The sequence below is a fragment of the Plectropomus leopardus genome, chromosome 14 (genome assembly GCF_026936395.1).
Source record: "Plectropomus leopardus strain MGB_pleo_1.0 chromosome 14, ASM2693639v1, whole genome shotgun sequence".
Lineage (NCBI taxonomy): Eukaryota > Metazoa > Chordata > Actinopteri > Perciformes > Serranidae > Plectropomus > Plectropomus leopardus.
In genome coordinates, this window is record NC_142189.1 from 34685630 (window position 1) to 34698236 (window position 12607).

General features: G+C 38.4%; 1 protein-coding gene across 3 annotated transcripts in view; it reads left to right on the forward strand.

The window, feature by feature from the left end:
- Nucleotides 1-11918, forward strand: part of apoba (apolipoprotein Ba) — a 35306-nt gene extending 23388 nt beyond the window's left edge. For all 3 annotated transcript variants that reach the window (XM_042500936.2, XM_088087055.1, XM_088087056.1), the window contains 7 exons: nt 67-188; nt 383-756; nt 1030-8604; nt 8696-8807; nt 10043-10075; nt 10184-10370; nt 10515-11918. In XM_042500936.2, the coding sequence (XP_042356870.2) occupies nt 67-188; nt 383-756; nt 1030-8604; nt 8696-8807; nt 10043-10075; nt 10184-10370; nt 10515-11699 (9588 nt within the window). In that variant the 3' untranslated portion in view covers nt 11700-11918. The remainder of the gene's footprint in view (nt 1-66; nt 189-382; nt 757-1029; nt 8605-8695; nt 8808-10042; nt 10076-10183; nt 10371-10514) is intronic.
- Nucleotides 11919-12607: the final 689 nt, after the last annotated feature.

Here is a 12607-nt window from a genome sequence, read left to right on the forward strand (position 1 = left end):
TTTGAGTACTTTTCAGCTTTGCTATTATCGTTTTGAGTGAAATGTTATCATCATGTCATCCCAAAGGCAGGTAATATATGGCTGGACAAACTGATAATACGCATTCCCTATCTTTCAAACCTGCGAAGTAAGAGGAGTATCTCAGACCTTACACTGCCAGCTCTGCCTGAGAAACTGTTTCTGCAGTTGTAAGTTTTTATTTCAGTTTAAAAATATCACTTGCTTTCGTTATTACCTTGCATAAAACGGAACTCAACAGTTCAGTTAAACTAGGTGTTCTGTCCTCCAATTCCCTGTTCATGTTCAGTGTGTTAATACATGTTCAGATGCAAAGCTAAAAATTGGAACAATATTGATTATGCATTTTCTTTTACCTCAACAGTGACAGCTTGTTCCAATACCAGTTCAACAAGGATAGGATGGTCATTTCACTTCCTCTTCCACATGGAGGCAAAAATTCAGAAGAGTTGAACATTCCAACTACTCTGTCTATTCCCCTCATAGATTTACCAGAGATAGGTCTATATATCCCTGCCAAAAACTATCCACTACCGTCATTCACTATATGGCCTACTTTGGATTTCACTGTCCCTCTTCTTGGTCTGGCTGAAGCATCCACCAAGATCAACAGCAACTTCTACAGATGGGAAGGCTGCATCTCTGGGGGGAACAACACTGTTGATGTCCCAAGCTACATTGCACAGTTTAATGCCAAGTCCCAATCACCTTTCAACCTACTGTCATACAAGCTTGAAGGTAAACATCCTTTTAAAACAAAAATTCTTAACAGTTAATCAGTAATGGTGGGGCATTGTTTCATTCGATAAGAGAATGAGGCATGACGGATAAGATTTTACAAACTTAAGTTACTGATGGGTAAAAAAAAATGTATTTGTGAAACTGAGTTTTGATCTGGATAGATGAGATCTATTATTGTAAGATGCAGCAACTTACGTTTTGTTTTCGTATTCTTCATCACTGCCTGTGGTGTAACTGGTAATAATATATTTTCTGTCTGTCTGTATTAAGGAACAGGGATGATGTCAGGAAGAGCTGATGACAATATCAAGTATCTTCTGAATACTTCCTTCAGCCATAGCCTCATTGACACAAGCTTGAGTGTCTTAGAAACATTAAGGGTAAACAACAAAATGAATGCAAGAGCCAACTATAAGATTGAAGTCTCTAGTCCAGTAGGCCTGCAAGCCTCTCTCTACTATTCTGCTCAGTCAACCTCAACTCTAGATTCAGGTGAAGTTTCCGGAGACGGCACTGTGGACGGATCACTTGAAATAGGTTTGTTCTACACCAATACCTCCTACACCCACAGCTACAACCTGCGTCCAGTAGATAGGGAGGGAAGAGGAGAGTCTACCTTGCAGTTCAACTCACCATTCATCAAAGTTTACAACGTGATCCATGGAGCCTATGCAAACTCTGAGTTGAATATTGTGTCCAAAACTAATGCCCTGGAGGATGTCCTCAAGCATGTAGCAGAGCTCAAGTATAACGATGCACAACTGATTCTAAAATCTAATGCTGTTGCCTCAGCGATGGGGAAATCCTTCAATAACAAAGCTGAGCTTGGTGTGTCCAGCCACATGACCATCCTCAGAATTGAGTCACAAGCAGATGATGAAACAAATAGGGCATACTCACTTATAACAGGATCCCTGGATTCAAATGGGCTTCAAGTGAACTCTGAAGGTTCCTTCGCCTTTGACATGGGTCAAGGATTGCACAAAGCTTCTGTTATGGTTGGCAGAAATGGCCTAACCACAAGTGGAACTTTCGGTATTCAGTGCAGCCCTGTCACAGTAGATAGTATCTTCAATGCTGCCATAGACAACAATGGGACCTACCTGTCCTCCAGGACCAAAGCAATGGCCGAGGATAGCAGAGGAGAGCTGAACATTGAGGGAAAAATTACAGCTGCAGAAGCTTCTTTGAATGGTGTCCTCAAGGGATATGCATACAATGCATCCACAAGAAACAACATGGATATTGTTCTGAACCCAAGGGCTTTGACCTTTACGAGCAACACCATGGGAACATTTAAGCAGATGAATACAAAAAATAGCCACACAGTGACCATCACTCTGTGGACCTTAGCCCTCCACTCCAAGACTAATAACTTAATCTGTGAGGATATTTACTACAAGCAAGACACCAAGGTTGATATGAAGCCATTTACAATGTCCTTTGATATGACAAATAATCTCAAGTTTTATGATGTCACTTTGAACAACGAAGCCCACATGAAGCTTGAGCCAATTAAAGTGGATCTGAGTGGAATTATGAAGGGAGCTTATGGAGAAAAAGACAACATTAAACATACCTATGAACTCAACTATGACAATATGGCTGGTACAGTGAAATGCAGCACATCTGGCAATGTAATGGACACCCAGCTCACTCACAACTGTGATCTTGAGTTTGCTGGACTTTCTTCCAAGTCAAACTGTGAGGCACAAATAAATTCTGAACCTCTACATTTTGAAAGCACCATTCGAACCATGGCACTGCCTTTCAGCCTCACTGTTAATGCTCTTATCAACAGTGAAGGAGAAATTCATCTATATGGGAGGCACACCGGACAGCTGTACAGCAAGTTGTTGGCGAAAGCTGAGCCCCTAGCTCTTGCATACTCACATGACAGCAGGGTAGCAACCATACATATGCTTCCAAGTGGGGAATCTTGTACTAATTTAGACAACAAATTTGATGCCCTCCTGACACCAAACAATCAATCTCTGACCTGGAAAGTAAAATCAAAACTGAACAACCATGCATATGACCAAGAAATCAGTTCTTATAATAATCCTGAGAAGATTGGATTTGAGTTGTCAGGATTAATGTTGACAGACATTTTCAGCAAAATGCGCAAAGATAAGAGATCAAAGAGATCAGAAATAGAAGAAGTTAGTGTTTCTAGTTTTTTCAAGTATGACAAAAACAGTGACTGTTATATCATTTATTTCCCATTCATTGAGAGCTTTCCTCTGGCTTTTGAGCAGCTCAAGAACACACTTGTGCAAACCCTAGAATCGCTTCAACAGTTCATCAACAGTTTAGATTTTAATCAGCTAATCACTGACTTTAGAACAAAATTAGATCAGCTACCAATGCAAGTGAGTGATTTCATGCGAGAAATGGACTTGGAGAATAAAGTGAATCAAGTAAATGCAAAACTTGATTATTTGATCAATGAGTTTTCTGTAAAAATAGATGACTTGGAGGTTGCGATGGAAAACTTGCAAAAAAACATGGAGAATATGGTAATAACCACTGCCATCAAAATGAGAGACCTCATCCTTACACTCAAAGACTATGTCAAGTCTAGACACTTTACAGATAATATAACAAATGTACTCTCACAAATTGGAAATACGCTTTGGGCATTTAATGAAAAGTATCAGATCAAGCAATCACTTGTCAAAGCACTTGATGCCATCGAGGACATCATCAGACAAATTGATTTACAGAAGCTCACAGAAAGCAATGCTGCGTGGCTGCGAGATTTGAATTCTAAATATAGAATCTTGGAGAAAATCAAAGACAAACTGTCCAAAATGAAACACGCCATTCAGAACTTTGATGTCAACATGTTTTTCCAAGATATAAAGGATTACCTTCTCTCAGGTGATTTGGCCATGTATATTGAGCAGCTATCATATAAAATTCCCTCCTCAGAGATAGCAAAAGTTATGGAATCTATGAATGATGTGATTGTCAACTGGATTGATGAATATGAAATCCCCCAAAAAATCAATGCAGTGTATTCTTACATTAGGGATCTACTTTTAAAATATGGCCTTGATAATAAATTTAAAGAATTAATGGTTCAGGCACTGATTCTCATTAAGGAGTTCAAGATTGAAGAGACTGTGCAGTCAATCGTAAATACTTTGAAATCTATCAACCTCGAATTTGTTTATGATAAAATCATGCAACTTCTGCACAGCCTGATAAGCCAGTTCAGAGCATTTGAGTTAATGAAAAGCATTGATGACCTCAATAAACACATTTCTTCAATTTTAAAGTCAATGAGGGAATTTGACTACAGTGCATTTGTTGATGAGACCAACAAAAAGATTGCTGGACTAACAAACTATATCAATGAGCAGATTAAAATATATGAGGTTGTCCAAAAAATTGAGGCAGTTAGGGAATTTATTAAAGAGATTCAAAGTTCCATCTTTACATATCTGGATGAACTCAAAAGCACAAAAATGTCTGACATGCTAAAGAAACTGAAAAATGTGATTGATAATACATTTTACAATGACATTAAGATGAAAGTGCAGGACATCCTTGAGGACATGCATCAAAGAACCCTTGACATGGATATCAGAAATGAAATGCACATTTACTTTCAAAGAGCAAGTGAATCCTATAGCAATGTGGTTGCTTACATTTCTGTGCAGATAAACCGACTGATAGAGAAGATCAGAGATGTGGCTGACCATGAGATCATCACCCAGATGAAGCAAATTGTAGATGGAGTTTTGGGTGCACTGAAAAGAGCTGAGATTGAAGTTCCCACTTTTACTATACCTCTCACTGACCTTGTCATTCCAGCATTTTCAATCAACCTGAACAAACTGCAGAAGATCAGCATCCCAGCTCAAATTACAGTCCCTGAGTTCACCATCCTTAACTCCTATACAATTCCTGCCTTCACCATAGACTTTGATCAGATCAAAGCAAATATAATTGCAATCATAGACAAAATCAGAGAATTTGAGATCCAAACGTCTGACCCTGAGGCAATCTTTGGTGACTTAAAAGTCCTCTACCTACCTCAAATACCAGATCTTACTTTAAAAGAAATAACTCTTTCAGAAATCAAATTTCCTACCTTCAACATGCCCAAATTAAATCTGAATGATTTCAAAATCACAGTGCTTCCAATTCCAGAGATCAAATTACCTGATGTTCCCAGTAACATTTGTATCCCAGTTTTCAGTAAACTGCATGGAGAATTTAGAGTCAACTCCCCAGATTACACTCTTGTGGCTATAGGAAAGATTGAGAACTCAACATCCACACCAAAAAACCCACAGTTTACAGCCACCATTACTTCTCTTGCCAAATCATCTATCAAGCCCCTCGAACACACTTTTGAAGCCACTGCTCAGTTGGAAGCTCCCGGAATGAAGAAGTTACTATTCACAGAAACAATGAAAGCGAAACATATGGCCTTCTCTTTTGATCATGAAGGGTCCTTGACACTCACTGGTGCCTCTGCTGAAGTTTCTGCAAAGACCATGACCAAGGCCACAACCCAAATGTACACAGCAGACTTGGTAAACAATATGGTGCTCACACTGAGGAGTGGAATCTCTGCAACCATAGACATGACCTATGACCACAGCTTGGACATTCCATCTATTGAAACTTCAAGTCAGGCATCAATAAAACAGAATATAGCAGCCACCATGGAATCAGGCAAAATTACTGTGACTAGTGAAACCACTGGTAATGGAAAGTGGTCTGTTCAAGACTACACTGATGAAGGTACACACAAAAGCAATGCAAAATTTAACATCAATTTTAGCACTGCCGAGTTAACTTTTGTAGGAGAAACAGACTGTAAGGCCATGAAATCTAGGCAAACATTGATTGCTGAATCAGTGATCTTAAGCCATATCAGTGTTGAAGCAAGGTGTGAAACTGAAGCTCCATCTGTCAAAAAGAGTGTTATGGTATTAAATGGACAGGCTCATATTGGGGACTTGAAAGTTGCAGTGAAAGCTTCTCATGCTGCTGAATTCACTGAAAGTCTGACTGGATTAATGGCCAACTCGCTGGAATTTGTGACCCATCCATTTGAGATTGCACTTGATGTTACGAATAAAATAAACTCAAAGATGTTCTTCCCCCTGAAACTTACCGGTAAGGTGGATCTCCAGTATGACTATGGTGTTACACTAAACTCTGTCAAGCAGCGAGCTTATTGGTGTACTTTGGCAAGATTCAACCAGTATAAGTACAATCACAGCTTCACAGGAGAAAACAATGAAAAGGACATCTTATTTTACTCATTAGCTAATGGAGAGGCTAATCTGGACTTTTTGACAGTTCCTCTATCTATACCAGAAATAACTGTACCTTATCTTAGAATTAAAACCCCTGAGGTCAGAGACCTCTCACTGTGGAAAAGTGCTGGATTCGAAACCTTGCTTACCATTCCTCAACAGTCATTTGATATAAATCTGAAGCTTCATTACTACAAGAACCCTGATACACACAGCTTTAATTTACACCTTGAACCAATTTACAGTGCAATCATTTTTAATGCCAACATCATCCATGCTCAATTTGATCATTATAGAGAAAAAGTAGTATTACTTCTAAAAGATTCATACAACCAAGCAAAGTCACAGTATATCAAACACAAAATAGACACTTCTAGCCAGCCTCCAAGAATATTCACTGTCCCTGGATACAAAATACCAGTATTCAATATTGAGGTCTCTGCTTTCAGGGCTGAGATGCCAGCCTTTAGCTACTTTGTTCCTAAGGAGGTCAGTACACCAAGCTTCAAAGTTCCAGCGCTGGGTTTCTATGTGCCATCCTATACCCTTGTGGTACCATCTTTGGAGTTAGCTGTCATCTATGTTCCAGAAACATTAAATGAAATAAAACTGCCAACTTTTACACTACCAGCCATTCAAAACAACATTTTGATCCCAGCCATGGGAAACATTACTTGTGACTTCTCCTTCAAATCTACTGTGATTGCCTTAAATGCTAATGCTGGCCTTTACAGCCAGTCTGACATTGTTGCTCAGTTCAGTGCTTCCTCAACATCTGTCTTTAAAATTCTTAATGGAAAAATAGACGGTATAACCAGTTTGACAAAGAAGAGAGAAATTAAACTAGTTACCACTGTATCACTGGAGCATAACAATGTGGAAGCAAACCATGAATGTGCTGTTAGTCTCACCAAAGAGAGCATTGATGTCTCCATAGCCAACAATGCAAAAATCAATCTACTTTTCCTCAATCTAGAATTGAATCAGGAACTCACAGGAAACACAAAGACCAGGCTAAATGCTACTTTCAAGAAAAAAATTAACTACATGTTTAACATTCCTATGATTGAGTCTATAGGTAAAGGGAACCTTGATATGAACTGGGCACTGGAAGCACTTTCTTCCTATATGTCACTGACGACCTCCACCCAAGGGAAGTCAGACATGATTGTAATGGATTGTTGTAACTTTGCTGGAGATTTAGAGAATGAGGCCAGTTTCTACCTTGATGCAAATATATTGCATTCAGCTATCAGGACAAACTTAAACTTGAACACTGAAAAACAGGACAAACAAAAGCGAAGCTCAAGCAATAACATCTTCCAGTTTGATGTGAATAAGAACTTGGTTCTTGAGGTCTCCTTGCAGCGAATGTTTGCAACAGTTGATTACACCAGCAATAACAATATTGATTTTGCATATTTCAACACATATGGAAAGCACATTGTTAAAGGAGAACTAGATTTTGTTCCCATGGCAACCTTCAAGACTACATTAAACATTGATGCAAGTCAGCCAAGTAGTTTGGCTCATGCTGGACTCTCTCAGAGCATCAATCTTGACATCAGCTTAGAGAGGCAGTCTTTCACCTGGAGTAGTAAGGAAAAGCTGACATCTCTCATGCATGCTTGTGATTTACTCATGTCAAATGATGAATCCGAAGTACGCATGGACTTGAGTGGATCAATGGAAGGCCACCTAGCTTTCTTGAAGTCAGTTAAGCTTCCTGTATATCAGAAGAACCTCTGGGATGTTCTCAAGTATGGTCAAGTCACAAATATGGACAACTTACAGTTTCTTAACATCTCTAGCAGCATTGTATACACAAAGTCAGTGGATGGCCAGGAGTATACAATACCATTTGAATGGTTTGAAAACAGCATCACTTTTAGGATACCTGAGATTAACATTGCCATGCCTCCTTGGGCAAAACAAATCCCACACTCCATAAGGAGCATAGACATGCAATTTGAAAACCCTGATGTCCCTGATAATATCACTCTTCCCCCTGCAATCTCAGTTCCATCCTTTGATGTGCCATTTACCAACTTGCATGTAGGACCCTTTACATTTGATCCCAAGAACCTTACCATCCCTAATGTGATCACCTCTACAGCCTTTGAAATCATGGTGCCTGGTTTGCCAATTCTGTCTGTGCCAAGTTATAACATTGAAACAAAGTATCTACAGTGGAAAATGACATTCCTTTCATTTAAGATGCCACAATATGGAATCGCAGTCTCATCTTTCACACTACCAAAATCCTTTACCGTTGGAGAGCACACCATCAGCCTACATGACATCACAAATCATATTTCAAACTTCAAACTACCAACCATTGTCATCCCTGAGCAAAAACTTGAAATCCCCAAAATTTCTCTACATCTGCCCTCAAGTGTGTTTATTCCATCTTTTGGAGCCCTAAGTGCCACTCTGAAGATTTCCTCTCCTATTTATAATGTGTCAACAACTGCCAACCTGGAGAAAAAGGACTCTGGCTTTGTGACTTCTCTATATTCCATCTGTACCTCAACCATGATCTTCTTGGAATATGAGTTCTCTGGTAAGACAGGAACACACTCAAGACCATTTTATGTGAATCACCAGATCTAACACATTGCATGTCATATTTTATTTTGCTTATGTTCCTTCAGCCAGTGCAACCCTTGGCTTTGATAATGGAGTAATCAATGTAAATGGGAAGTGCAACTTGATTCACAGCGATGTAAAGGTCAATTGCCAACATGTTTTGGCACAGAACCTAAGGTAAGAATACACAGTATATTTTGTGCTTCATTTTTTAATTAAATGGAAAATTATTTGCTTATTTGCCTGTGAAAGAAAAAAGGGGAAAAGATGAAGTTAGTCATGTAAAACAATGCTCATGGCAAGGTAAATATTGACTTTTTGTTTCATAATTTTTGACTTATGTTATTGTTTTTTTCACCCTGTAAATCAACATTTTGACTAACCATAAATATAAGCATTTTTTTCCTTTTGTTGTGACCTACTTTTCATCTTTTTGTTGTCTTTAACTGGTGGAAATAAGCTTTTATACATCTCAATTTCCAAATAGATATGTTCAGTGAATCCAAGAAATCTTCATAGGGGTGGCCAGATGGGACGGCTGAAAATCTTTGGGTGGAACACCAAAACCAAACTGCATAACAGAATTTCAGCAACTTGACTGTGCTGTTTGAAGTTTATAGGCTAGACATAGAAAAATATGTCAATATGAGAGTGAGGTAATCACATAATGATATAACTGACTTTCTTACTTCACAGTTAATATTACAATTATCTGATTATCTCTAATTATCTGTGTGTTATGTATCTATACATGCTAAGCAATTTATTGTTCTTTAAATAGGCTGGTTGTCACTTCCCTTAAAATGACAATTATAAAGCTTTGTTTTAAAGGACCACATTGATTGTGAGGAACAAAACATGATCAAAACAAGCTCTCTTAAGTTTCGGGGAGACTTGAGAGAGTCTTGAGGTGAAAATTCAAGGGAACCCTTTGAAATTGACCATGCTAGTTGTTCCTTAATGGTCATTTACCTCATCACTTCATGCAAAGTTGTTACCTAAACTACCTAAGCTTCCTAAACTGTTGTAATTAAACTGATAAGTGCATGTTATTCTTCTGGGGTTTTGGTCAGTTACTGAACAGCTTCTGGTACATTACCACTAACACCGTCTGGACTTGAAGAGAGTCAGCCCTGGTTTGCATGTAGTCCCCACAACTAAATTGTATTACGATTAGATTTAGGATCTGGACAAAAAATATGCATATGTGTATGAAATTGTGTCTGCATTTAATCAACCAAAACTCAGAGTTAGTTTTCAGAGCTACTCTGAGGGAAAACAAACAAGACCCTTACTCAAGATGTCTCATTGCTGTTGTTTATAGATGCTATTCTTGGTTGAGCAAGATGAATTGGCCTAATGTTACATAAATACAGCTGGGTTTTTTTTTGTTTTTTGTTGTTTTTTTTCAGGATGAAGCACCAGACCTCCCTGGCTAATTCAATGTAAGTAATTTTTTTTTTTTTTAATATTTATTTTCTGCATATTTAAACAGTTCTCACAAGTTCTCTCTCTAGAACATATCTCCACTATCACCTTTCTCTTTTTTAAAGGGAGTCTCATCATAGTCTTAATGTTGACATCACCAGCCGGACATTTGTTGATGTGAGCTTTCGCTTTGCTTTCCGCAAAGATGGAATAACTGCATCTATGTCTTGTCCATCATCTGGGTTCCTTGGATTGCAGTTTCAGCGGAGGTCTCAGTCACAGTTATATGGAAAACTGTTCAGTCGATACCTGGTAAGACATTCTTGTAGCTGTTTCATTTCCACATTGTTGTCAGTGCAAAGCATTTTTAGATCTACAGATGGATTGTAGCTGTATGTTGTCCAATATGACAATGTTTTAACAATTATCCTCCTCAATTTCTTCCCTCAACTTCAGTCCTCTCCTGAAAAGGATACTGATGTTATCACTGCCAGAGTCACACTGAGAAAGCCTCAAAAGTTGATCTTACAGATGTCATGGAATTGGGACTTCTGTCATGATGTGGTTGAGGGTACCAAGGACAGGATTCCTGCTATGACTGATGCTGTGTTCAAGTTCATTAACAAGTACCACACTGACCACTTTGGCTTTGATCTCAACCGTGGCGGCATGAAGCTGAAAAACACAGTTTCCAATGGCATAGAAAGAGCCTATCATGAGGTGCCTATGTTTCCTGACACACTGCAGAATTCAATCAAACACCTCAGTGATGAAGGACAGGACATGTACAGAAAAGCTTCTGATGGCTTGATGTCCTTGAATGTCCAGGATGTTATAGACACATTGACTCATGAGGCTAGACAAGTCTTGAATCACAGTGAAGACAAGATTTATGTCTTCTTCGATGCAGTCAGACAGTCTTTGAGTGACACAAACTTTACATTGCCTGGATCTGAAGAATGGCTCTCAAGCCTGGAGATGTCCCAGCAAGCTCGTTGGTCTGTATCAAGAGTCACTGACAGGACAATACAAAGGTTTTCCAGCCTCATGGAGAAGATTACTAGGTACATCAGGGACATCAAGTTCACCTTACCTGAAACTGATGTTGTTGTCAATGGAAATGTGATCATGGATAAACTAATGTCCTCTACAAGATCTGCGTATTATCAGCTTAGACATTCAGTTAGCAGGGGGTTTTATTTGCTTCAGAATACAGTTTATGATCTCCTCCAGGTAACTGCTGAAAAAGCAGAGAATTTCATCACCTACCTAAAAGATGAAAATGTGGAAATTGCTTCTCAAGTTGATGCCATTCATGCAAAGATTCTGCAGTCTTCAAACCAACGTACTAAGGAGGCGAAGAGATTTGTGGCTGAGTATAAAGACCACGCCAAACTGAAGATTCAAGAGGCTTATACTGCTTTAAGTATGGAGCGGGTTAATACCAATGCCAAGGAGTTTATCAGTATTTTGCAGTCACCTCTCTACAGAGGACTTAATGAAACTATAGATCTACTGAGTAGGACATCCCTTAGCACAGCACCATACATTAGAGTGAGCAATAAAAAGATGGACATTGAAATTCCTTTACCCTTCCTCTGGAAGGCTAAAAGTGAATGGCCAATGTGGTCCAGTCAGTGAGTGATGGCTCTCCTGTGGTATCATAATAACTGACTTAATTTGTCTGTGAATAAAATGACTTTTGTGTAATGCCATGAAACATGTTTAAATGTGTTTTAACTTATGAAATATAGACAGGCTTTTCATACGAGAGATTTCTTTAAATTTGACAATTGATAAAATTATGACCTACCACGTTTGTTCGATGATTGTTTTCAATTAAACAATGATGAATACAGATTTTTTGTGTTTGTTATACTGTACCAACATTTTCAGTAAATCAATAGGCCTGTATCCTTTGGATGTGTATGACAGAATCAGGGCCCAGTGGTGGAGCTCCAAATGTTTTCTGACAAGCCTGTTGCTTTTGGGTTATTTAAATACTTTTAACTTCATGTCCATTATACTTTCACTGGATCTAAGCAACAGTTGTTTTTTCATTCAACTCTGATAAAAGAGCATTGAAAACTGATCAAATTGCTTGACTAGCCAGCTGGCTAAGACTGGTACCTTTAAAGAAATGTTGATTAATGTGTGTTGTCCTTATAAATAAGATAAATGAAATGAAATTAAAAGACCTGTCAAGACTTCAAAAAATAGACCTTTAAAATCATAGCTATTGTGTTTTGTTGATGTCTTTCACTTCTAAATTAGTCATCTTCAACATTTGTAGTTTCAGAAAACAGTTGGAGAACACTTAGATACAAGATAAGATGTGGGCTCTATGAGATGATTTTTCCTTGGCAACTATCAAGTATTTCCCGAATGATGTTAACTATTTTTAGGCAGTACCATGCCTCTGTACAATTTGAGCACAAGGACTTTCCACTCTGTACTTCTATTCCACAACATTTTAGAGAAATATTGTACATTTTACTTCATTTCATTTATCTGATAGCTACAGTTAATTGGGATTTTTCAATTAAGGT